The 27,981-nt window shown below is 43.8% G+C and overlaps 2 protein-coding genes across 2 annotated transcripts in view; one reads left to right on the forward strand and one right to left on the reverse strand.

The window, feature by feature from the left end:
- LOC134585298 (E3 ubiquitin-protein ligase RNF123-like) overlaps positions 1-27,981 on the forward strand; it is an 84,001-nt gene that overhangs the window by 54,050 nt on the left and 1,970 nt on the right. Inside the window, exons 36-38 of the mRNA XM_063440717.1 lie at positions 15,644-15,786; positions 24,024-24,118; positions 26,612-26,697. Of these exons, the coding sequence (XP_063296787.1) occupies positions 15,644-15,786; positions 24,024-24,118; positions 26,612-26,697 (324 nt within the window). The remainder of the gene's footprint in view (positions 1-15,643; positions 15,787-24,023; positions 24,119-26,611; positions 26,698-27,981) is intronic.
- On the reverse strand, positions 5,307-6,919 carry LOC134585291 (amphoterin-induced protein 3-like). The gene has a single exon (XM_063440707.1). It carries the CDS (start codon positions 6,768-6,770, stop codon positions 5,307-5,309), a length of 1,464 nt encoding a protein of 487 aa, XP_063296777.1. The 5' UTR covers positions 6,771-6,919.

A 27,981-nucleotide genomic window follows, 5' to 3' on the forward strand; every position in this document is an offset into this window, starting at 1 on the left:
CATTGCTTGCCACAAATATTCAGAGGTTAACCTAGTTAAAGGGACAATGTAGTCACCAGAGAAATTACAGTTTATTGTAGTTCTTCTGGTGAGTATAGGCCAGGGGTAGGCAACCTACGGCATTAGTGCCATGCACGGCACTCAAGGTGTCTTTGCACGGCACTCAAGACTGCTAGAGCCAAACAGGCTCTGGCCTAGAAGGAGTCCCAGTGAAACTTCAGATATCTGCTAATACGAAAAGGTGGTGAAGGACAATCCTCAATTTATGCATTGCAGAACATAGAGGAAGTGATCTCAGATCACTTCCTCCCAGCACTTGTGAATGGGAATCCACACTGTAGTAGAGCAGCCTGCAGCTGCTGTTACTGCTCCTGTCCTTGACCTGTACCTGGCCAGCCTGGTCCCCACTGGAACCCAGGGAAGCCACCCACACTGCTAGATATACATGGAAATGCAGAATAACCCCCCCCCTCATACAAATAATACGAACAGCCCACACGCAAACATACACAGAATACGCACAAACATGACCCACTAACAATCCACATACATGCACACAACTCAACATGCAGCCTCTCACATGCAATACCCCAAACAGCCCCACATATACACACCCTACCAAACACACAATGTGACATATCCAACCACACACAATTCCACAAGCAGCCCTCATACACATCCCACATTCATATGTATCATACACGATACCACAAACTACTAATGAACATGTACAATATAATAGCACATATACGCACAAATACAATGATACAAAGCAATTACAGTAAAAATAACACAAGCAGAATACGGCAGCATACACACCTCAATTTAAAAAAATAGGGCCGGCACGCTACGGGACATCACATTCCTATATCGGCACAGTGCTACTAAAAGGTTGCTTACCCCTGGTATAGGCAGTCCCTGCAGGCGTTTTGCAGCAAACACTGTCTTTTCAGAGAAATGTCAGTGTTTACCTTACAGCCTAGTGATACAGCCAGATGGCTGCTGAGGTGCTTCCTGGGGCAGTGCTGCACAGTGTGCTGCAATTTAGTGTCTCCACCAGTGTTAATTTTGTAATTTTAGTCCTTTGACTAAAAGCCGTTTTAGTAATTATTTAATCATCTGAATTGTTTTAGTAGACTAAATCTCCAGTAGATTTTAGTCGACATGACTAAAATCTAATGGGTTTAGAAAAAGCCTTTATCTGTCTCTCTTGCCCCGTTCCCAGCCCCTTTGTGTCTTCCCTGCCCCTCTATGCCTCTCTCTCCCACGACCAGGTCTGTCTCGTTTGCCCCTTCCACAGCCACTCTGTGCAATGTTAATTTTGGCGGCAAATTTCTATTTGGTTTTAGTCATAGTCTTTTGACTAAAACGCCATTTTAGTTTAAGTCGTATTTTTATCATCCAAATTCTTTTAGTTTTAGTCTAGTTTTTTAGTTGACTTAATCTCAACAATTTTAGTCAACTAAAATTGTTAGTCTACAAAATTAACCCTGGTATCCACCCTCTTCTTGGAGACACTGAACTTTCCTCATAGAGATGCATTTATTCATTGCATTTCTGAGGAGATGCTGATTGGGCAGGGTAGCATTTGGCTCCGTCCCTGCCCACCTCCTTGACAATCTCGGCCCTTCCATTGGGAAAGGATTCTGATTGTCTCAGATCATCACTTCTGATGATTTTAGCCAAGGAGGCAGGACAGGGGCAGAACCAGCTCCAGCAAACTGGAATAAAGGTAAGATTTGACTATATTTAGGGGGATGGGAGGGGAGAGGGGGCTAGATAGTGTTTATACCACTATAGGGTCAGGAATACATGTTTGTGTTCCTGGCGCTATGGTATTCCTGTAAGAGTTAAGTGCACTTTTTAATATATGCAACTTGAAGTGGAACTTAAAGCAGGTATCAGTGTGTCTCATGGCCTGGTGTTGTAGGTGTCATAACCATTTTTAAGGCTTGTGTGGAATCGCAGTTTAATAGAAATGGACTGAATGCCACCTTTTATCCCTACAATACCAAGTTATTTAGAAAACAAAAAAAGCTCAGAATTTTTAATATACTGAAATAGTCCTCATTTAAAGACAAACTAAAACTGAGTGCAAAAGATTGCTAAGATTTGACAACTCGAATAGCTTGCCCTTCCGTGGATCCCTGCTTTGTACCCTGATGAAAGCATTTTATATCGGACTGATCCAACCCTGCAGAGCATCCTCCATCCTGACAGATTCCCTCTGCATGAGAAATGCAACAGCCTCATTTTGATCTTGGTGTGCCACGTCATGGGGGTGTGGCTTATACCTCTAGTGATAGTGAGCAAAATGTCCACGTTTGTATTACCCTTTTATTTAAGGGAGCCACTGTGGCATTTCATGAAAAAATTAGGAGAGTGGGGACAAAATCTTTTAAATGAGTCACAGAATAGTGGTGTTAAATACTACAATGCAATATCCAGTTATTAATATTCACTGGAGTATGGATGTGTAACCTGCTGAAAATGTATATTCCTATTGGCCACACTTACTTAGTATTTGAACCTGACCAAAGTTCTTGCTGGTATTACCCCATTATTCATATTACTTGGTTTGGATATTTTGAGTGTTAATCAAAAGCTAGAAACAAATATCAGAAAATAAAGTATTAAAGTGTACTCCTTTAAAGGAGTATAGAGGATTCACACAACAAGATAAAGGGGAGATCAGCCATTTTTTTTTTCTTTTTTTTTTTTGGAGCCAGGGATATCCACCAGTGAGTGAGCCGGTCTCATTTTGGAGGTTCTTGAAGCACTAGTTAAAAATATTCCATCGGTCACCAACTAGACACTTGCATACCATATCACATGCCGTGCATGTAACATATATGGACAGGCTATCCCAAGCACAAAAATAAATCCACAATAAAAAAATGTTTAAAAATATAAATAGTTTTGATTGTTTGAGACTGTTCTTGCCGTACTAGGCATGGCATTAAAATGAAATTATTCTTAAAGCATTTCTGTGTAGATTCTCAAGTGCTCATGTAGATTACTTATATATTTGTTATCTGTGGAACTTTAAATCCTGGATATTTTTGTGATCCTTTGTAGGATCCACACTGTATATAGTAACTAGGGAAAACTTCATAAAGGGACCAAACCTAAGATCATTAAAGGACCACTATAGTGCCAGGAAAACAAACTCGTGGTGCTGAAGGGGGAGGAAGGGGTTAATCCCTTAACTTTTTTCCCAGCGCCGGGGCTCTCCTCCCTCTTCTGACGTCACCGGCTAAATGCGCATGAGACAGCCACTGGAGGCTGGATAAACCCTATTATAAGCATAGCAGTTTCTCTGAAACTGCTATGTTTACAGCAAAAAGGGTTAAACCTAGCTGGACCTGGCACCCAGACCACTTCATTGAGCTAAAGTGGTCTGGGTGTCTATAGTGGTCCTTTAAATGCAATTGAAACACAATAAATAGAAAAATAAACATACAACTTAGAGGGAGGTAGGTAGGTAGGTGGGTCTCGGTATGATTATATCTCGCCTGAATGAAGTCTGTTTTCTAACTTAGGACGGGAAAAGACATTGCCAGTATATAAAGGAGATATGCCCATTGTACATGTCTAATGGTCATCTCACAATGAGGTGTTTCTCTATTGTATGCTGCTTGGGATGGTGCACATAAGGGAAAATGAATGTACAGATCCTTAATTTAGCTGAATAAATCAATTAACTGTTTAAGGTATATGTGGATGGAGTGTGATCACTTTTATGGCAAAAATGTAATAGAAACTAGAAAAAAACATTTCCAGCAATATCACGGGCACGTTATCCTGCACATTAAAGTGGTTTACCTCCGTTGAAATTGCCCATCAGCTGACAGGATAAAAAGCTGCACCAAACAAAACAGAAATTACACATTTATATTTTCAGAAAAATAAAATAAAAATCTTATTATATGTCTCAGGTGGTGGTACAGCTTGAAGTAAATCTAAAAAAATCAACCAAAAAAAATAAAAATGTTCTCACGTCTCTGTGGACAACACTTTATTAAGCATAGTCTATGGTGCGTGTGAAAATACCTATTTCGGGTCTTTGTGACAAATCTAGTATACACTAAATGAGCCATTTTAGGGCTGGAACAAAGCTTGATAAAGCACCTCTCTAGTACAGCCCTGGGGAAAATCTAAATATATATATATATATATATATTGTGTATAATTAAGTATTTATGGTCTTATTTAATTATACAGTATGTCGGTTATTTGCTATTTTGGTAAAGTGTTATTTTACAATATTCTTATCTTCCCCCACTAGGGCATTTATTCTGCACACCAATTTGGGATTTAAAAAAAGGATATGCTTGTTCTAATTTTTAATCGCATTGTATTCATACTTCTTGCTGGCCCTGAACTGGTGATTAGGGTGTGGATGAAGGATTGTTAGCTGAAATTAAAGTGGATCTGCTTTATCCTGGTGCCCTCTCTTAAGTGAAGAAGATGGCAAATTCATGCTGACCCCAACACATCGCTGTGCAGTGTCCCAGCCTTTTAAGTGCTAGAGTGTTTTTGCATTAAGATTTAGTCCCAGTGGATCTCCTCTCTCTTCTCACCTCTAATACCCTCCTATACGCCAGTTTCTGCTTTCTGCTGATATTAAGCTCTGCAGAACTCCGTTAGCCATAAGTATGTGTTTAAAAAGTAATTGCAGTTTTCCCGTATAAAGAGATTTTTCTTTAGCTTCTCAAGACAAGCAAAACCACACGAGTGGAAGAATTAAGGTTTTATTATAATGAAAATAACCAGGCATTATCTTAAAACACAAAGGGAAGATGCAGCTATAATGAACAATGTTGATTCCCCCCCACCTTTGTACATTTTTAAAGCAGAATCTAGCTGTCGATGCACTACCCTGAACACAGTGCAAAGTGGACCTCTGATCTTCCAATGCTTAACCTTTTCTATTCACTTACATTCTAAATTTACTGTTTTCAAGGAACTTGGGTGCCGAAAAACAAACAAATCTTGGGAACCTTGCTAAAGAGTTTTCAGGCAGCATGCATCATCAATAAAATATAAAAAACATTTTTTTTGAAGGTCTCCAGCTGAAGGATCACTCTACCATGGTGGACTACATTGGTAGCATAGTCTCTACTGACCTTAAAAGCCTAGGTGGCATGCTTTTGTAGCATGCTGCATGATACCAACTGTCATGCACTGTGATGATGGTTCCATGCTTTTCTGTTCAACAAAAGTCAATATAATGTGTCTAGATCACATGACCAAGATTCATGGAATTCCCATCTGGGTTCTAGTATACCCTTATTGTATTCACCCTATGTAGACACAATGGGACTGTCCGAAAACACAGAGCTGTCAGAGCCTGACTTGAGTTGAAGAAACTTTGGCTTCTTCTCTGCCCCTCCCTCCTTGATTGGTTCCAAAAAGACCACATGCCGGCTGATCCCAGCTTTACGGTTAATAGGTCCGTCTGTGGCAGGTGGAGTTCCACAAAGAATGGATGATTGAGCACTGCTTTCTTGTGGTGGACTTGGAGTCTGCAGAGGTCTGGAGCAGCAGAGAAAGCAGCGGCAAGGAGTCATGTAGAGGTAGATGAAAACCAAAACTAGGGTCACTACACAGCCTAGGAGCGTGGTAAGACCAGTGTTAAATGACTCTCCATCATGTTTGGGGTAATGCACAGTCACATTGACTTCATGAGTGAAATTATAGCTAAGTCTTCTATTTACTGCAATGCACAAGTAAATTCCAGAGTTCCAGGTTTGTGCCTTGTTGATTTCCAGGCTACCATTTGGGTGAATTTTAATACTCTGATTGTTGTTACCTGGGGGGAATATGAAGTCGTACGTGGGTGTAATCCACAGGTAGGTTGTATTCTCCTGGGAAAAACTGCTATTGCATGTCACCATGAGATGCTTGCCAACAAGAACTCTCACACCAGTGTCAGGAAACCCATGCATTGTATCCATAGAGCAATTGTCAAACCCTTTCTGGGTCTGTAGAATATGCACAACAGCACGTGGGTGTCCCATATATCGGCAAGTGTATTCCCTGGAAAAGTCAACCACAGAGGAAAAGTGACGGTGATCCCAATGAGTGAAAAGCGCAAAAAGTGAGCAGTGACAAGTTAAAGGATTGTTGTGTAAGTAGAGACCATTTTTAATAAATGCTGGCAGTGAAGAAACCTCTTCCACAGGCAACTTTAGAAAGTGGTTGGAGGAGAGGTCCAAGGTGCGTAGATTGGGGTTAGTGAGATTTTGCAAGGAGCTAAATGAGAAACTGGTCAGTTTGTTCCAGCTTAGGTAGATTTTACGAATGCTGCTCAAGTGGACAAAGGCGCCATCATCCACATGCTTGATGCTATTTTTGTACAGAAGAAGTTCCTCCAAACTGGAGAGATGTTGGAACAACTCTTCCCGAATACTCTCCAAGAAGTTGGAAGAAAGGTCTAGATGCCGCAGCTTGGAGGCATTATGAAAAGCATGAGGAGGAAGCCTTTTTATATGGTTGTTACTAAGACGTAAGATGTGCAGACGTGGAAGTCCAAGCAGCCAGTTATTGTATAGATGACTGATGTTGTTGTGGCTGAAGTCCAAGCTAGAAGAAGTTGCAGGCAGGTTTGCAGGAACATGATGGAGGCCTTTTCTGACACAGCTAAGGAGGTCAGAGGCACAAATGCAAGATGAAGGGCAACCCACAGAGGTTGAACGTTTGTCCAAGAGTCCTAGAATGAAGATCAGCAGCAGCTTCTCTGCCCATTCTTTCTGCCAGATATACATTATCAGGTTGTAAAAAAATGTTAGTCTTCAGCCCTGTCAAGTATCATCACCAAAACCACGTAAATAAATGTAGTTCAATAAAAGGTAGGATATTCATTATTAAGAGAAAAAGAGAATTCAGACATTTAACCCTAGATTTGTGCCTGTTATCAGATGGTACCTGCAAGTTGTTCTTTTAAACCGATGAGCTGAGCAGTTTTCCAATATTATGCATGTCTTCTGGAGAATGCAAACTTTTCTGTCACGGTGTTCGACTTAAGCCGTTAGAATTTGTCCCCTCTTCTTGGAATGAAATTATGTAGCATACTTGACTTGTTAGTTGTTTCATTTGCAAAGCTCAGAATTATTTTGAGTAGTTGTCTGCTTGAATGCTACTGTCATTGTACACCGATTTTAACAGAGTTAAATCAATGCTGGATTCTGCTCACAGCTGATTGCGGCTGACTATGCTGAATCCACTTATCTCTCTCTCTCCCTCTCAATCTTTCCCTCCCCTTCCTCCCTCCCTGTTCTTGAGAATGGAAGTTTATTTATTTCTATTTTGAGTTCCATTGGCTGGATGTACTTCGAAAGGAGGAGTTCTGGCTGGTGGAGGATACTCCTTCCTTGAATTATCCGAATGACCAATTTTCTTCTTACAGAAACTCAAAAAGGCATGGACCATGATCCCTGCTCAGCATAGTGTGGGAATAAAACTAAGAGGCCAGCTGGGAAATCTGCCAAGACATCAGACCTCCATGCACCAGTGTAACGATGACTAAAATAGGACATTTAGATGGTGAATCTACAGTCCAGTCCAGTAGTGGGTGAGGGGTCTTGTGCTTTAACAACGAGATAAGTGCAGGACATAAAAAAGGTGATGGGTTCTATAATAGAGCAGTGTTGGGTACAGGACACATATAATATGGTTAGTGGAACTGTAATAGAGCAGTGATAGAGGCAGGACAGATACAGGATGTGTGGATCTGTAATAACTGAGTGATAGAGACAGTGGAGTTCTAGGGTGATAGGTTCTATAATAGAAGAGTGATAGATACAGGACAGATATAGGATTAGTGTAATAGATCAATGATGGGTACAGATAGTGGCAGTTCTAAGATAAGGTTCCTGTAAAATACCAGTGATATTTACAGCTTGTTTTGAGATTTATTATCTGATTTTATCAAGACTCCAGGATGGACTAGAGAAGTAGCAAAAGCTAATTGTGCCCTTTCCGGTGGAATCATTTGCTATTATGTGCACCTTGTTTGCACTTGAAAATGATTAAATGTACCAACAACAATCCCAATGCTAATAATGAAGATTAGTCTGTCGGGTTCTCACTCATAAAATTCCACATTTACTATCATGAGAAATAATGGCATCCTCTCGTTAGCTCCAAATGGTATATTTTTATGACACTTCGCTTAAGCCTCCCCATGTTCTCTTGTGGATAATTTATAATACAGGAGTGAAAATGGAATAGGTTAAATTAGCCAACGCTTCTGTCAAAGTGTTAATGGCGCAGTGTAAGGGGTATGCGGTCTGTGCCGTTATCCGGAGGCTTCTCAGCGCTGGGATCCGTAATGTGAGCATTTCCATCCCACTCCTAGCTTCACTTTACAAGGAATTAATGGGAAAGACATCTGAGCTGGGAGTCCCCTGGGCGTAATTCTATTTACTTTTCGACCGGGAGTGAGAGAGACCTACTGTGTGAAATTCAATCTAATAATCTCACATCCTAACATCTTTCCTTTATAACAAATTTGCATTCTGTTTCCTGTGTTATATTCATAAACTGTTGCAGAATTCCAGTACTTGCTATTCACACAGCACCGTGCAGGGCTCTTCATTTACACGGCACATTCCACTGTTCTACAGCTTCCATTATTACAGAGATTTTCCTTTACAGAGCACCTACCTTCTTCTACAGCTGTCCACTCAGACAGCACCTACCACTGTTCTACAGCTCTTCACTTACACAGCTCTCTCCACTGTCCCAGAGCTCCTCCTTCCCACAGCTCCTTCCACTGTCCCAGAGCTCCTCCTTCACACGGCGCCTTCCACTGTCCCAGAGCTCCTCCTTCACACAGCTTCTTCCACTGTCCCAGAGCTCCTCCTTCACACAGCTCCTTCCACTGTCCCAGAGCTCCTCCTTCACACAGCTTATTCCACTGTCCCAGAGCTCCTCCTTCACACTGCTCCTTCCACTGTCCCAGAGCTCCTCCTTCACACGGCTCCTTCCACTGTCCCAGAGCTCTTCCTTCACACGGCTCCTTCCACCGTCCCTGAGCTCTTCCTTCACACGGCTCCTTCCACTGTCCCAGAGCTCCTCCTTCACACGGCTCCTTCCACTGTCCCAGAGCTCCTCCTTCACACGGCGCCTTCCACTGTCCCAGAGCTCCTCCTTCACACAGCTTCTTCCACTGTCCCAGAGCTCCTCCTTCACACAGCTCCTTCCACTGTCCCAGAGCTCCTCCTTCACACAGCTTCTTCCACTGTCCCAGAGCTCCTCCTTCACACTGCTCCTTCCACTGTCCCAGAGCTCCTCCTTCACACGGCTCCTTCCACTGTCCCAGAGCTCTTCCTTCACACGGCTCCTTCCACCGTCCCTGAGCTCTTCCTTCACACGGCTCCTTCCACTGTCCCAGAGCTCCTCCTTCACACAGCTTCTTTCACTGTCCCAGAGCTGCTCCTTCCACTGTCCCAGAGCTCTTCCTTCACACGGCGCCTTCCACTGTCCCAGAGCTCTTCCTTCACACGGCGCCTTCCACTGTCCCAGAGCTCCTCCTTCACACAGCTCCTTCCACTGTCCCAGAGCTCCTCCTTCACACAGCTTCTTCCACTGTCCCAGAGCTCCTCCTTCACACTGCTCCTTCCACTGTCCCAGAGCTCCTCCTTCACACGGCTCCTTCCACTGTCCCAGAGCTCTTCCTTCACACGGCTCCTTCCACCGTCCCTGAGCTCTTCCTTCACACGGCTCCTTCCACTGTCCCAGAGCTCCTCCTTCACACGGCTCCTTCCACTGTCCCAGAGCTCCTCCTTCACACAGCTTCTTCCACTGTCCCAGAGCTCCTCCTTCACACGGCTCCTTCCACTGTCCCAGAGCTCCTCCTTCACACAGCTCCTTCCACTGTCCCAGAGCTCCTCCTTCACACAGCTTCTTCCACTGTCCCAGAGCTCCTCCTTCACACTGCTCCTTCCACTGTCCCAGAGCTCCTCCTTCACACGGCTCCTTCCACTGTCCCAGAGCTCTTCCTTCACACGGCTCCTTCCACCGTCCCTGAGCTCTTCCTTCACACGGCTCCTTCCACTGTCCCAGAGCTCCTCCTTCACACAGCTTCTTTCACTGTCCCAGAGCTGCTCCTTCCACTGTCCCAGAGCTCTTCCTTCACACGGCTCCTTCCACCGTCCCTGAGCTCTTCCTTCACACGGCTCCTTCCACTGTCCCAGAGCTCCTCCTTCACACAGCTTCTTTCACTGTCCCAGAGCTGCTCCTTCCACTGTCCCAGAGCTCTTCATTCATACAGCTTCTTCCACTGTCCCAGAGCTCTTCTTCACACTGCTCCTTCCACCGTCCCTGAGCTCTTCCTTCACACGGCTCCTTCCACTGTCCCAGAGCTCCTCCTTCACACAGCTTCTTCCACTGTCCCAGAGCTCTTCCTTCACACGGCTCCTTCCACCGTCCCAGAGCTCTTCTTCACACGGCTCCTTCCACCGTCCCTGAGCTCTTCCTTCACACGGCTCCTTCCACTGTCCCAGAGCTCCTCCTTCACACAGCTTCTTCCACTGTCCCAGAGCTGCTCCTTCCACTGTCCCAGAGCTCTTCATTCATACAGCTTCTAACACTGTCCCAGAGCTCCTCCTTCACACGGCTCCTTCCACTGTCCCAGAGCTCTTCCTTCACACGGCTCCTTCCACTGTCCCAGAGCTCTTCATTCATACAGCTCCTTCCACTGTCCCAGAGCTCTTCCTTCACATGGCTCCTTCCACTGTCCCAGAGCTCTTCCTTCACACGGCTCCTTCCACTGTCACAGAGCTCCTCCTTCACACGGCTCCTTCCACTGTTACAGAGCTCTCCTTTTCACAGAGCACATGTTACTTTGCCTATAATAAAATACTTCATTGCTGTATTTTTTTTTTTTTTTTTTTTTTTTTTTAATTCTTTATTTTTGTTGTGCATATATATACATCACAGGCAGGTAAGAGGTGCCCCAAAAGCAGTCCTCCAACTTTTCCCACGCTCAACATGCGGGGCACAGAATGAACAGGCACATTTTTTAATAATAACAATTGAAAACAGTCGCTCGTGTAAGTAGCTACATGGTTAATTTAAGCTAGAACTATGCGTAAACTATTGCATTATGCGTGGACGGTAAGCATGCATGAAATTGCAGTCAGATAAAGTTAGTTACTATGCTCTTAAGTTACTAAGCAGTGCTGACATATAAAATATATCATGAGAAGGTAAGCAATAAGCATGCAATTGCTAGCATCATGTTAATGTCAATTACATTGCTTTAGTAGTAATGTCACCCGGCCGACCAGGATCGCCCCTGCTGCGTCCGCGGGGAGCCGTCTTCATGGTGGCCCTAGGACCTCATATTTGATGGGAGTCCCACTATCCTGTGACATGAGTTTAGTGTCTATTATAGCAGGCTTCCAGACCTAATCCAGCCATGTTGCGCCGTCGTGGTTTCTCTGGGGTTGTTGCTGTGCATCATTATGTTCATCCCTCTCAGTATTCGAGGGGCTGGAATTAGTCATAGAGGGGAGCTTGGTGACAACTGCATGTAATTAGCTATGCCTGGGTGGTGTTACCGGCTGAGTGTGAGTGAGTGGTCCGTCTTTGCGTCCATGACAGGCATAGTCCGTTCAGGCGGTAACAAGCAGTGCATGGATTTCCTCTATTTCCCTTGCGCCGCCGTTGTCGTTGCTGGTTCAGTTGGCTGCGGGGGTGAGTGATAAAATCCCGCCTTATGTCTCAGCCGATCCTGGAGGCAGTAGGTGCGTTGGCGGTCATGGGCTTAGGTGCAGGGTGCTGGTTCTCCCTTGTCTCTTTACGCACATGGCGTCCGCCATCTTGGGTCTAGCGGGGTGATCCCCCAGCTTCAGCTGCGGCTTCCCGGTCAAGGCTCCAGGGTGAGGACCGGGATCACCCCCCGGTCCATAGGGGGGGAACAGGGCCAGGACCGCCTAGATTCCCGCTTCAGGTTGGGTGCTGCGTTGCAGGATAGTGGGGCAGCGGCCATCCGCCCCACTCACCGCCGGGAAAAGCCTCAGATCGATGTGCTAAGATCTCTCCTCCAGGGGACTGCAGCTCGTGAGCCAGCCTCTCCCTGGATCCAGCAGTCCCTCTGTTGCAAATACCATACTGTCGGTCTGCTTTTCGTCTGAAAGACTTAATTTTAGTCGTTTTTAGTGTAAAGTTGCAGGAGCTCTGCTTGCCTGCGACCGTCCAGCTCGGCGGTCCGGCCCCGCCCCTCTTCATTGCTGTATTTTAATGAATACAAATCTGAAATATATATTTTTTTTATAGAACATCTTGAATTAATCATCTGGTAACCCTATTTATCTACACCGCTCTTTCCATCCTTCCAGTACTCTTTGTTCAAGCAGTTCTGTCTATTTCAAGACTTCTCATTCACCCTGTCCATTATACCAGTACTTCTTGTTCACACAGAACTGTGTCCCTGCACCCCACTCTGCACTGTCCGATCTCCAATACCAGACTCACATCTCAATAACATGTGCTCTGTGAATGGTTAATAAAGCATAAGTGCAGCTGATGGTTTTGTATTTATTGCTTGTGAAATATAATTATCCACTGTAGCCGACCAAAAGGTTTGACAAGAAGAAAAGCATGTCTCCAGATGCTGACTAGCATCCTACGTGGGAAATCCCTTAAGTGACTGTTACATCAACATCGTATTAGGCCAGGGCAGCGAGGGATGAAGGGTCTCCGTTAATACAATGCAATATCACAAGGGGCCGTAGCATGCTCGGTAGAGATGCTCTGAAGATATTTTGCTCAGGATGCAAGATGCCGCACAAGCATAAGGGGACCAAGGAGCTGTGCTACCACACCGAGATCTTAAAGGAGTAACACTCTATTCCATCTAGGGATGTCATGAATCTAAGGCCTGGATGTTTGGATATTTTAAAAAGCTTGGGAATAAAGTACTTTGCTTTCTTGCTCTGTTGTTATAGCAGTAACTAATCTCATAGTGTTAAACGTTCGCTTAAAGGGTTATTCACTAAAGGGAGAATTCAAAGTGAATTGAAAGAGAATTTCTAATTCCAAAGTAGCCAAACTGAAAGCATTGCTGACTTAGAGAATTCTTCCAGTTCAGCTATTTTTTTACCTAAAAATTTCAAATTCACTCTGAATTCTCCCTATAATGAGTATCTGTTAATGTCACTAGGACCAATAATATCCTCAAGTATAAAGGATCTTGGTACAGGGAAAATAAAGGACTCTGTATGTCCATACTCTGTAATTTTCAATGTATAACATGGCACTGAGTAGGTGAAGCTGGAATTAAAATGCAGCATTAATGATCCAGGACGAATGGGACTTTTTTTTCCCCCTGTAGCTCACAGCATGCTTCCCATAAACCTCTGCAATAAACGTAGTGTAACTATCCTGTGTGCTACATGACCACTTCACCATCGATAGACATAACATTCTTAATCACAACACACAACCAAATGCTAGTAAACATGCAAAAAAAAAAAAAACACCTCACTCAAACTATAGCTTGGTGTATAAGACATTGACTTACTATTTATTTGTAGTTATTAGTGTGGATTCATGTTACAATGTGCCAGTGTTAAGACATATGCAGTGTGTGTGTTGTATTTAAAAGCATTTCAAGAGATTGGTTGATTCCAGAGAAGATGACAAAATGTGAAGGAGCTGGTAGTCATGTCACATCGGGGTACATCTGCACACATTGTGTTTCTAATACAGTGGGGGCATGTCAGTGTGCTTCAGTAATTCTGTGCTTTCTTAGGTAGCTAATAACTCATGAAAGGTTCACTCCCTCCCTGGTCTGGAAATTGCTTCTGGCCTGAGCTGTTGAACTTTGGGATTTACAGAAAATACATCACAAACAAACATGAGCATTGTGTATCCTTTGTATGGTGGCGTGCAGAGAGATCTAGTCTGGGTCTTTTTAGACCTTGTAGTTCTCGCTCTCTCACGGAGGGAATACCTAGTAACATTATTGATGTCAGGACTTGAAGGTGAAATTTCAGCCATGCTAATTCACTCAAAGGTGAGCTGCTGCCAATGTGAGCACTGCACACAGCCAATTGGTTAGTGTGGTGCCCCAGGTTTGGGTGCCTTTGGGAAGAGGGTTACTATATCTTTATATTGTTTTTTTATTTTATATATATATATATATATAATTGTGCATTATAATGGGCTCTGTCATATCCTGTCTGGAGTTTCCCAATAAAGGAACGCAGCTAGCAGGACCCTGGCACCCCTCTCCACCAAAAGTAAGTAGTAAAGTAAACGGTTTGACAACTTACCTGGGGTTTGCTGGGCACTGGTCACCTCCAATACGCTGTTTCACAGAGCTTCCATTAGCTCTCCTGAGCTAAATCCTGCCTTGCAGGGCCGGCTCATTGGCTGATCACTGTCAGTGAGCTAATTCCTGTACTTCAAGGCTTACCTCAATGCTGGGAGTTTCTGGCTGTCATGGAGGAAGTGAATGGTGCTTGACCAGCATGTTTGCAAATGGTTTGACTATTTACACTTAGAGGTTGCTAGGGCACTCCTGCACCATAACCACTGTAGTGTGCTGTCATGTAGCAATACATACTGTTAGGAAGACATTTGTTTACTATTACATCAGTACAGAACAGTATTGCCATTAACAAAAGTTTGGATCCGAAACAGGTTACATACATTTTCCACAGTAAAGAAAGCCTAGCGTGAAGTAGAGTCCCATTGTTAGAAGCGTTTTTGGTATCTGCCTATTTTGAAGAACTTAGATAAAAACCTACATAAAAAAAGTGAAAGCAATTCAATCATGGTGTTGCCTTGGTTATGGTATTAGTATACAACGGAGCAGGCAACTAGCATTCCCTCAGGTTTAGGGTTTCACGTTTTGCAAAGTGAATACAAGTTCTGAACAACTAAAACAAATATATTGTGTGAGCAAAACAATCAATGTGAAACAAAATAAATAGAAATAAAAAATAAAATACAAATGTCAACTTTCACCCATACCCTTAGACTTTGTTCTGTAAATAGTTAGGATTCACCAAGAATACTCCCACAGTATGAGAGTGACCCACCGCAGGACCACTGGATAGTGTTTCTTTGCCAGGAATGCCTGACAGGTTGCTGGAGTGCTTTGTGTCTGGTGTCTGTCATTTTCACAGCGGCTTATAAAAGTGCTGATTACAGTAGATAAAGGAAGGTTTTCTTCCTCTACCATTAGCTCCATTCCTTCCACCCCCCCCCCCCCCCCTGCTTCTTAACAAACTATAAGACCGCTATATGAGAAGCACAGAAACAGCCACACGTGCATGTGTGTAGCCGCAGCACAAAGGCTTCTCAATGAAGCCTGTAATTGGGGAGAGAGAGCCTGCAAAGGCTGCAGATAGCAGGTCTGGAGCTTTTGCGAGCTGTTTTTTTTTTTTTTTTTGTATACCCAGAAATAAAACGTTTAGGAACAAATGCATGCATCTTTTATGTGGGGCTGGTATATCTACTAAATGGAGTAAAAAAATAATTTTTCAAAAGGGTAAGTTTCAATCGAGTGTCCTTTAATGACAGACTTCGAATGTTTTCTATAGTCCATCCTTCGGCATGTCATACTGTGCCCTGTTAATTGTTGGTTGTTTTTTTTTTTTTTTTTTTCTTCTTCTTTCTTTAGGACTCAACGGGCCACCAGTGTACTATTGGCAGACCCCTGCTTCCAGCTACGCTCCATCCAGTATCTTCTAGGACAGATTGAACCATCTACCTTGGGAACAGGTTCCCCTGCTGCTAACAAAAAGCATTTCTCCTTGCAGGCTTGTAAGTACACCTTCATTCTTGCAAGTCTTTGAGTTGTAAAAAAACAAAAACATTCTGTAAATGGAGTACTGCTGATCAGTGACACCATGTCTGAGGCTACTTGATTGAAGTTCACTGGCAGAGCTGCACAGCTCTGGACTGAAGCTGGCACCAGGAACCTACTGGCACCATAACAACTTAATTCTAATGAATGTTATGGTTTCTGGAGTGTCCCTTTAAGTGAAGAAAGATCTCAAAATTGAACCAACAAGGCTTGATCAAGAGTTTATAGTCTAAATACTGCGTGGTGACAAAGTAGTGTGTAGATGATCAATTATTTTGTCTTTTGGCCTTAATGGTTGGCTCTTCTCATATGTTTATTTAACATTCGGCACAAGGTAAAAATATTTTGGTTTTTTTTGCCCACTGGATTTATGTGGTAGGGTGGGTGTTGGGGTGTCAAGCTGTGACCGGTAACATTAAGAGTAAACTCTTCACAGTACTCATGTAGAACTATAGGAAACTTGCCACATTTTAGTATGTCCAAGAACAGTTTCGTAAATACATTTATTTTTTATTTATGTATATTCACTTAACTGTGAATTGTGAATAATTGACAAAGGAGTTTTTTTTAACAATACTCAACTCGGCTTTTTTTTTTTTTTTTTTTAAACCACTCCATAGCAATATATCGATATATATATATATATATATATATATATATATATATATATATATATATATATATATATATATATATATATATATATATATAGAAAATAATCCAGTAGGGTTATGGTGGCATAAAAGATGATTTAAAACCTAAAAAAAATCCCTCCACCTGAAAATCAGTGGATAGCAAATACATTGTTAAACGCAGACATGCACGCACCAAACAAGCCATAAGACTCCAGTGTCAGAACGTATAGGAGAGGGTAGAGCAGGCAAGCCTGCCTGGACTCATTCAATTTTGTGAATGGGTCCAACAGGAACCTGGCCTAAAGTTCTGAGGAACATGGGGAGACTTGCAAGTTACTATGTGAGCGAAGAGCATGTCTCTATGGAGTGATTGAGTAGAGATCGTGGTCGAATATGCTAGGGCTAGGTGTGGAGCAAGAGTCTTGCCAAATTTACAGTAATAGTAGTTACCAAAGCCATCCAGGCCAGGCGACTTCCCCAGTGGAAACAATTTAAGTGTCTACAATTTCCTTTACAGTGATAGGGCGCCTTAGTATGTCCTGTTGTGGAGTCATTAGTCTGGGTACCCAGACCTTGTAGTCATTTATGTGTTCGTCCAGAGGTTGGGGGGTACAGGTGTCAGATTGTAAGTTAGCTAGTGAGGTGTAGTACTTTGCAAAGATATTGCTGATTTCCCTGGGTGTCATGATCTCGGTGCCATCTTGTACTGTCAAATATGCTACTTTGTGGTGTGCTCATTTAACTCTTAATCATGCAGCCAGCAGTTTACTTGCCTTGTTTCCCTGAGTGTGATGCTTGGCTTTCAGAAGTTGCATCTGATAGCCCATTTTGTTCTAGAGCTGATTTGTGGATTTGTCTGGTGATCTTTGCTATTTGGGTTCTGTGGAGCGGGGACGGATGGAGTTGGTTTTTGATATTTGTCATATAGTTTGTTGTTGTTGTTGTTCCAGTAGTTGCGTATGAGATTTTTTGCGTAGGTAAGAAGCCCACCTCATAATTAGGCCACACATGATTTATGTGCCACCCAGATGATCTGATGGGAAACTTCAGGGGTGGTGTTGTCTTGAAAGTAGTTGCCTATAGAGTTGCTAAGCTCATGAGCAAAATTGGGATCTTTGAGAAGGGAAATATTAAGCCTCCATGAGCTGCAAATTGCAATGATGGTCAGCAAAGGTTGAGAGGACTGGTGCGTGGTAGGTCCAGGTTGGTCCAGGTTGTTTGACTTATTGTTAGGGTGGGCCCTGACATGAGGATGTTATTTATACGTGATTAGGTGTTTTATACTGTGGAATAATTGGTTTAAGATTTGTCATTCACATGGTGCAATCTCCACAGATCATAATTATGAAAAGAGGCAAGTGGCTTTTGGAGCTTAGTGCATTGGCGACGGAGGGGTTGATACCGAGCACCTTTTTGAGAAAGTGTCATGTCCAGTTTAATATCTAGTATGTGATTGAAATTGCCAGTTACTTCCTGTTTGATCTTACACAGTTTGTGGAGGACATGGCATAGGAAATTAGTTTGGTTAGTGTTTGGGGCATAAATGTTGGCAATGGTGTATGGTAAGTTGTTGATTACACCCACAATAATGACATATCTGCCCTGAGCATCAACCTCCTGTATTTGTAAGGAAAAGGTTACATTCTTGCCAATAAGAATTGTTGGGCCTTTTGATTTCATGGGGGACACAGCATGGAATTGAACAGGGTAGTCATTAAGTTTGATCTAGGTGTGGCCATTTGTCCTAAAATGTGTCTCCTACAAACTCACAATGTCCGCCATTCTTTTTTTAATTTCCTGTTATGGGGATGTTTAACCCCCGTACCTTGAGAGTGAACATATTCATGGAGCTTGTACAAGAAAACATATTGACGTGGTGTGAGGTTAGTCTTCAAGGAGGGACTTAGGCGAGTCCTCCCATTACTAGTAGTGTTGATTGCAACCCTGAAAGTAAAACCAAGGGGCCGTCCCCCCGACAGTGGAGAAACATGAGGCCAGACCCTAGTTGAATAGTAGCATAAAACATCCACCAGGTACCCAGCATTGGGGCAGCAATTGACAAGAGTTAATCCTGTCCAAGTGTAAACATGAGATTCAAAACCGTGAGCAATGAAAAACAAAACAAAAAAAAATACAATAACGAAAGAGCCTAGCCCTAGCGTATGGCTATGCACATTAGTACGGTGCCTCGGAAGTTGAAGCACATATCTTCTTCCTGAACCAAACTAAAGCTGACAGACTTAACATGGTGCATAATGAGAGTATAGAACCCTCTGTGTAGGTTATAAGTACAGTGGTAGAAGACCTGTGGCGCCAGAGAGGCAAGAAAGGGGACTACCAGCCGCCGTACGACATGAAATATAACAGTTACCGCGTCATAAGCAGCCTTATGTAGGGCTGCAGTGTGTAACCAGGTGGTAATAAAGATCTAAACTTTTTTTTTGTGTGTGTGTTAGTTAAATGCTTTATTTTTTTTTCTTAATTTCTTGCTAGTAGTGCGTATGGTCCTATCCTATCTATCTGCCATTGTTTTGTTTTTTTTTTAATTCTTTATTTTTGTCGTGCATGGTTTGACAAAAGGATATACGCTGCCACAACAGCAGACATAATCACAGCAATATCACAGATTCATACATACGTGGCATTGAGGTGAGAGCACATTTTTTAAACATATTCAAACGTGGTAAGACTATCTAGTGTTATACGGCATGCAAGTATCAGCATTAGTGGGTACACGGATAGAAAAATTATAACGTTTATACGCGGTAGAACAAAAGAAATAACATGTTACTAAGCAAGATATGTTGGTTATGTTTTTTTTTTGTCAATCTTTGTTTTATTGTGCAAATCATGAACAAAACAAGCTTGCTGCGCCACGACAGCGGTACAAGCCCAATTTTAACATACATGAGATAACAGTGTCATGACATACAGATTTCTTGCACATTTTTTGTGAGTGTAAGTGAATACTTGGACGTTGAGTACGTCTACTGTAAATAAGCAAAAACTAGTTAACATAAAGCAAACCCTCTCGCAAGATGGTTATCAGTCGCAAAACTAAAAACATTAAAAACTTAGGAATAAGCTAGTAACACCACTGGCATTAAGTTGTCGCGTTGACATATGGCAGTAAAACAGTGTGAGAATAACATTCGCAGGACACATAGCTATGACACATGATGAGTGTAGCTGGTTTGGCTGTGGGGGGCAATAGCTGCCAGCATATTATGGGTTACATAGAGTTAGGTTCTGAAGCATAATGATTCGCCGTGCATGGATGTTCATGAGAGTTATCCTATGTTGGTATGAGCTGTGTTGCGTTGTGTGGAAGCTCGGGGGAGCCATAGATAGATGGCGTGAGAGTGCTTTTGATTGTCGGTATTAGTGTGGGTGCTCCTGTAATATGTACAAAAATGTCAACAGTAATACGTTTTGTCTGGTTTAAGAGTAAAGTGAGTGTAGGAAGCAGTGCTGCTAAGATAGGATGGTCGGCCTAGTGTGATGGGTGATCTGTGATAGGCATAAGGGTCACAGCCTAGTGCTGCATAAGACCAGACCTGCAACGTTAGACCTTTATCTGCCGATGTCACCGTTTGGTGGCGCGTCGCAGCTGAAGCGGGTCCAGTGGAGGTGTGGTACTGCGTAGGAAGCCCCTATGCTGTAAGATAGTGTGCACTGTGTGTGTCAACATATGTGTAGGCATGGACTTATTAGGCACGTTCTGGTGAGGTTAGTGGAAAAAAAAAAAAAAAGAAAAACTAAAAGATTAAACTATTTCCGTAGTGTAAAATTAAAACTCGAAATCGTTTCAGCTGTAACATATATAGAGTCTCATGCAAATGGTCGACGGTGGGGGTATTGTATGTCCTAAAGTGAGTCCCATATTATCGAGCTCCAGTTCATGTAGTGGCTGCCACGTAAGGGTTTGCAGGGGATCGTCGAGGGACAAACTCCGGTGCGGCGGCTGCGTTCCTCCCTAGTGGGCGCGTGGATCCAGCCTTGTCTGTCGCTGTAGTGAGCGCGGTCGTGGGGAGGTTCAATAGTCCTAGTGCCTCCGTGGCCTCCTGCATGTTATGGACTATATGAAAGCTGCCTCCTCGGTCAATCTGAAGGGCGCGCCCTGGACCCCAGCGGTACCGGACTTGGTGTCGTCGTAGGAGGGATGTGAATGGGCCCAGGGATCTCCTCCACGCCAATGTCCCCCCTGATAGATCAGAGAAGAAGGATAGTGTCATCCCCTCAAAGGTAAGTGTCGGTTGGCCTCTAACTGCCGCCATAATTGCCTGCTTGTCACTGATGGACTGGAACCGGACTATGAGGTCCCCTGTGGCGGTTGGTGGGGCTCTCGCTGACTTTGGTAGGCGGAATATGCCATCGAGGGTGATTGCCTTGGCTGCTTTCGGGGTCACTAGCGTGGTAAGAAGCCTTCTGGCCAAATGTGGTAGTTCCGCCTCTGGGACGGAGTCCAGGACTCCCCTAAGTTTTAGGTTGTTACGGCGAAGTTTATCCTCTTGGGAGGCAAGTAGCTGCTCGTGGAGCAGGGTTTGCTGCTTCAGGCTATGTAATGCCGTTTGTAATTCTGCGATCTGTGTTGTGTGATTGTTGGCGGTGCCTTCCACAGCTCCCAGTCTGGTTGTGATGAGTTTAAAGTCCTCCCTAAGTAGGGCCACATCTGCAGCTATCTTTCTATGGTGGTCTGCCATGAGTTCCCCTAGGGCCTCCATAGTCACTGGGGTGGGTGCTTTCATGGGTGGCTGTGCCTGTACCAGCGCTTGTACCTGTATGGTCTCGGGCTGTGGGTGGTCCCCATCCTCTCCTTCAGAGGTCCCGTCCGAGAAATCAGAGCATCCGCCATGCATGGCCGCCATGTGCGCTCCGGTTGCGGCCTGTGCTTGCCGCCACATCGCCCCGATATCCATGCCTTGTCGTGGTTTTTCGGCTCTCGCCTTTTTCATTTTCCGACCCATTGAGGATGTGTGGGTCTCGGTGAGTATCTGGAGCGTATGTGGGTCGTATTTGCTCGTTTGTAGAAGGGGTTTGTCAGCTCGATTGTCGGGAGCCCCGCAACCATGCGACCGACCGCTTTGCCCGCTAAGCTCCGCCCCCCCATGTTGGTTATGTTAACCCATTTGTGCACTTTTTAGTTAAATTATAAGTTAAACGCGTACAAAGGAATAGGTTTAGGTAGTTCAAACGCTTATGGTGCGTGTTAGGCACGATAAAAGTATGGTGCTTAGTGATACATAGGCTATGACATATTACGTTACAGACAGTTGCATTTCCAAACAATTACGGCCTGGACGCTTACTGCGCCTCAGCTGCGGGGACATACCTATGCTCAACATAAAGCATGCTTGTTAATCTTAGAGCATTCAACATCTTGTAGTCTGCGTAAAGGTATATACTTGCATTATCACCGTGAAGTTAAGTAGGGTATGAGGCTGTACCTGTGTAAGCTATATTCAACAGTGAGGTAGCAAGCAGATGAGACATGTAGTGTACTCCCTCTTAGTGGGAATGCGTATAGGTGTGCATGGTATACGGTATACAATGCAACTGAGAGAGGGGATGAGTGATCCTCTGAGGTTAGTTAGTCGTTGAGTGCGATGTAGCTTACTGGAGTGTGGAGTGACTGTGTAAAATATATTATGCTAATGTAGGTGTGGGGTGTAGTATGAGTGTAGCCGTAATAGGTAAGCCAGGGTGTCTACCAGCCCTGCGGAGCTGGTCGTTACAGTGCCACTAACCTACCCAGCAAAGTGAGCAAGTCTGTTAAAGCGATTCCTGCTGTACCCTATTAGTGGAGGTAGTTGTGGTGTATAGTTAAGGTATGCCAGTACGGGTAAACTAGTATATGTTGATAATGAGCTAATTTGCCGTTTACATGTAAATGGAAAAGAGTAAGAGAATAAAATAAATGGAACAATTAGGAACACGTTATGTGTAGTCTGTCTAAATAAAAATAACAGGCGGGCTATGTGTGTAGCTTACAGCAATCTGGCCTGGAATCTTAGTTCTATGGGTGATCACATTTTTCGAAGTGCGGCATGCTTAATAAAAGGAAAAGAAAGCAAGTGCTTATGGAACAGCGCGAAGACATACAGTGCTTAAGCTGTGTGATTGTGTCCAACTGGGTCGGTGACTAAGCAAGCGTAACGTGGGTATGGTGTTGCTCTGTCCAAGCGTCCCGGAACAATCGATGCCACCCATGGGTAGGGTCCTAGAATGTGAAAAGTGTCGAAATTGGTTTTCAGGAAAAATTTGAGGACAAAACTGAACAGGTATAATTCCACTACCACATGCGTGCTTGTCGTCGGAACCGATAGTCCCTGTGATCGCCCATCACTGTTCAAGTGTTGATGGTAGCGTATGGGTCCGGTGTGAGGCCCTGCAGGACGAACGGGACAGTCCTGGTTGGGTCCCAGCTGTGTTGCGGGGAAGCTTGGCTCTTCTGGCCTTTTGGTTGGATGGAGTCCATGGTGAGGCCTAAGGATAGTAGGAGAGGTGCTGCGTCACATAAGTCTCGTATCTGATGCGAGTCAGGTCCCTGTTGGACCGTGAGGGTGTGAGCTGGTCGCCAGTGGTAGTTGAGGCCTTTTTGGCGGAGTAGGGTGGTAAGTGGTTGGAGGGACCGTCTCCAAGCCAGGGTGCCTTTGGAGAGGTCTGCATAAAAATTTAGAGTCCTGCCATCAAACTGTGGGGGCGTCTTTCCCCGCAGGGCGTCTAGTATTGCCATTTTGTCGTAACCTTTCCGGAGAACTATTATGGTGTCTATCTGCCATTGTTAAGTGAGCTACTAAGTAGTCATTCCAAACAACATATTGGGAAAGCACTTCAACATGGATGGCATTAAACATGTAAGTGGGTAAAGTAAGTCCCGTATACTTGCGAGAAAGGCATGTCGTGGGTGGCAACGCAGTGGTACCAGGTTCAATGCCTTCTAGCACTTTTCTATTCTGGTGGGACTCTGGCAAGTTCCGAGGGGCCTCTGGAAGTAGGGGTGATAGGTATGTCCAATTAATGGAGGATCCGCTCTCGAGTTGAAATTTTGCCATCTTTGTGTACCAGTAGTTTGACTGTGTGCCCCAGCGGTATGCCAGATGGTGGTCCCTCAATTGCTTCATAATGACTTGAAAGGCTTTTCTCCTTTTGAGCATTAAGGTGAAACATCCGCAAATAGCTGAAGGGATTTGTATTTTTCATTCAAGTCCTTCTGGTTTGGGTGTGCTTTAAGAATTGCCTCTTTGGTGTGAAGGTAATGCATCCAGAGGCCTGGATTAACCCTCAATAGGTTAAAACTAGGGGGACCTGCCTATAGTGGTCCTTTAAGTATGAATTTGTAGGTGTCCATTGAAATGGTGACTTTCTATATGAAGCCAAAATTCTTATCCAGCACTGCCAACCACCGGATGAGGTTGAATAGAGTCATATTCCACAGAAGCTGTTTAGTACATTGTTGCCTGACTATTTCATTACATTATAGGTTTACTTAAACGAACAACAGGGGCCAATTGCAATAACAAAATGCTAACATGTTTTGTACAATTATCAATACTCAGATACAGAATATATCAACTCTGAAGAACTGAGTAAAGTGGGAAAGATGCTGGGTCATCTGAGTGAAGAATCCAAACAGGCAGCAGCCTCTACACAGGTAAATAAAATTACACAAAACATTCAGTTAATCAGATTCATTATGAAAGAACGTTATTGTTTCACCATTAAAACCATTAAAGGGACACTATATTGTCACCAGAACAACTACAGCTTATTGTATTTGTTCTGGTGAGTAGAATCATTGTCGTCAGGCTTTTTGCAGAAAACAATGTTTGTTTTTTTGAGAGAAAATGCAGTGTTTACATTACAGCCTATGGATACCTCCACTGGCCACTCCTCAGATGACTACTAGAGGTGCTTCCTGGGGAAGTGCTGCACAGTATGCAGCACTGACATTCAGTGTCTCCACCCTCTGCATGAAGACACTGAACATTCCTCACAGAGATGCATTGATTTGATGCATTTCTATGAGGAGATGCTGATTGGCCAGGGCTTGTTCTGGCTCTGCCCCTGATCCGTCTCATTGACAAGCTCAGCCAATCCAATGCTGTCCTATGGCTCAGAACACCACTTCAGATGATGTCAGCAATGCAGGCAGATCAGGGGCAGAGCCATCAGCAGCAGACTGAATAATAAAGATTAGGTTTTGCTATATTTAGGCAGGCAAGATGGTTGCATTAACACTATAGGGTCAGAAATGATGATGACGGTGTCAGTAATATAGATCTGTCGGAGGAGAAAAACACTATGCAGGTGTTATAGTCAGGATATACCCATCATTGTTCGCGTTATGCATGTAGGTTTGGTTTAGTCGTTATGCTTATGATATTCGTGTTAGTTGTGTTTTTTTTTTTGTTTTTTTTTTGCCTGCCCTAAGTATTGTGGTCTGTGTTCTTTGTATGTTCTATTGCCTTCAGAGACAGGTTGACCTTTAGTCCTGATAAAGTGATCAGTTTACTGCAGATCTGCTCAAAAATAGTTTTCTGCACAGAATGTGATCCTCACAGGGGAAGCACAGCTCGGCCAGTGCTCTGCATTATTAATGCTGCCATGTCCTGTTCTTTCCCTGAGCTGAGACACTATCTGGGGCAGAGAAAGGGGGGAGGGGGGTTGGTAAAGTTCAGAAACCAAATGCTGTACTTTGGAGGAAGATCAAATTCTTTACAAATTCTTCTTTAATACTTGGCAGTTGTACGTTTGGCAGTCAAGGGTGTACCAATTTGTCTTGCTCCCAGATGCACATTTGTTAAAAGGGCAGTAAACATATTTAGTTCTCTTCAGCAATGAGTTAAAGGACCACTACAGTGCCAGGAAAACAAACTCGTTTTCCTGGCACTATAGAGTCTTTAGGTCCCCCCAATCCTCAGGGTCCCCCTCCCGCTCGGCTCAAGAGGGGTTAAAGGGTTAAACTCTTAACTTTCTCCAGCGCTGGGGAACTCTCCTCCCTCTTCCAACGTCGGCGGCGAATGCGCATGCGCGTTCAATCAGTCCATAGGAAAGCATTTCTCAATGCTTTCCTATGGACGTCAGCGTCTTCTCACTGTGATTTTCAAAGTGAGAAGCGCGGAATGCTTCCCTATGGATTGATGGAACGCGCATGCACATTCGCCGCTGACTTTGGAAGAGTTTCTAAACTGCTATGTTTACTTTTGGGTTAATCCAACCTCTTGTGGCTGTCTCATTGACAGCCGCTAGAGGCGCTTCCGCGCTTCTCACTGTAATTTTCACAGTGAGAAGACGCCAGCGTCCATAGGAAAGCATTAAAAATGCTTTCCTATGGACTGGCTGAATGCACGCGCGGCTCTTGCCGCGCATGCGCATTGAGCCGATGATGGCCAAAGGAGGAGTAGAGTCCCCAGCGCCGAGGGAGCCCGGCGCTGGAGAAAGGTGAGTTTTTAACCCCCATCCTCTCCATTCAGCCCGGCGGGAGTGGGACCCTCAGGGCACGAGTTTATTTTCCTGGCACTGTAGTGGTCCTTTAAGTAAATCCTAATTTGTTTCACTTCCCAGTTGCTAATGAGAAACTACTATGCCTGATCGGCACTCAGAGTTGTTACTATGTATATCAAGCTACTTGCATTGTTCCATACAGTTACACAGGCCGACTGCTGTCTGGGAACACAGACGCTCACAGTGGAGGGAAGGGTATTAACCAAAGCCCTTTAGTTTTAAAGCTATTCAAGATTTCATACTGGTTATTACAACTCTGCAAAGTAGGATTAATGTATGTTACAACAATTTTAAAGTACATTTTTCATGGTAGCAACATAAAAAAATGACAAATGTTTTTACAGAAACCATGATACTCTCCTGCCCCATGTATGCCCTAGTTCAGCAAATGGGCCCAGTGAGTTTGGAGCCTCCTTGCATGAACAGAGGTATCTCAAGAACATGTGATCACATTAATTATGGTAAATGGGGTTTGCTCTGATGGATAGGTTTCAAAATAGCATTCAACACTTTGATTAAAAAGAAATTGTGTGTTGACTGTAATGCTAAGATATTTTAGAGTATGTATGAAGCTGTGCAACATAAATAATGTTTTATAGAGATTAGATAAGATCAGGTAAGGACACTCTCTATCTTTCAGCCTACAAGCGAGGAGGATCTGTGTCCGATCTGCTATGCTCACCCGATATCTGCAGTCTTCAAACCCTGCTCACACAAGTCCTGCAAGTGAGTAAAAGTGTCTGTTTTATATCACAAATCAAGTTTTTCCTTCTAGCCAGAAGACTGGCATTAATGTACCTTACCAGACACCAGAAAGTCACTTAACCTCTTAGGAGCAAACAATGAATTAATTGTTATTGTTTAGGTCTGTAAATGGTTAGTAAGCAGCAGGGCTGGACTGGGGACACGAAGCAGCCCTGGGAAAAAAAATCTATGCCAGCCCCATAAGTCATTTGCTATGTAGTGTGTGATATATATATATATATATATATATATATATATATATATATATATATATATATATATATATATATATATATATATATATATAATTTTTCTAATTCAAAATATTAGTCCTTTTAGGGTAATTAAATTATACATTAAAGCAGACACAGACAATCACACTGATGCACACAAATGGGCTCAATGACACACACAGACAAGGTTACTGGTACACACATAAATTTAGTACAGACAAACTCTGATACACACACAAGCTTACTACAAACAAGCTCACTGTCACATACACGCTCAATACAGAAAAGCTCACTGATGCGCACACACCCTCCCTACAGACAAGCCCATTGACACACACATGCTCCCTACAGAAGAGCTCACTAACACACAGATTCACTACAGACAAGTTCACTGACACACACATGCTTATTACAGACAAGCTCACTGACACACATATGGTCACTACAGACAAGCTCATGATCACACACATGCTTACTTCAGACAAGCTCACTGTACACACCTGCTCACCACAGACAGGCTCAGACACACCCAGCTCCCTACAGACAAGCTCACTGTACACACACACACACACGATCCCTACAGACAAGCTCACTCACTAACAGGCACACACACAGAAGCTCACTCACTAGTAGATGCGCGCACACACACACACACACACACACACACACACGAGCTCACTCACTCACTCATTAGCAGATGCACACACACGTAGGCAGGCAGGCAGGCTCTCACACACCTGCTTCTTACCTCCACATCCCTTGGAGCTCCTGGAGACTGGTTGTTGGGGAAGCAGTGACTTCTTCCTGCTTCCCATGCTGCAGTTACCAGGTCCCACGTCGCACGCTAAGATCCACCCCCCGCCGCAATATATCTATATATATATATATATATATATATATATATATATATATATATATTTTCTTTTTTTAATAATCCCGGCCGGCCATGTATGAGCTGTGCCGGACGCCTGGCTCCCCCTGCTCTCATGGGGTCCTGTGCAGCCGCACATCTCACACATGGCTGGCCGGGATT

This window comes from Pelobates fuscus, unplaced genomic scaffold, assembly GCF_036172605.1.
Source record: "Pelobates fuscus isolate aPelFus1 unplaced genomic scaffold, aPelFus1.pri scaffold_35, whole genome shotgun sequence".
Lineage (NCBI taxonomy): Eukaryota > Metazoa > Chordata > Amphibia > Anura > Pelobatidae > Pelobates > Pelobates fuscus.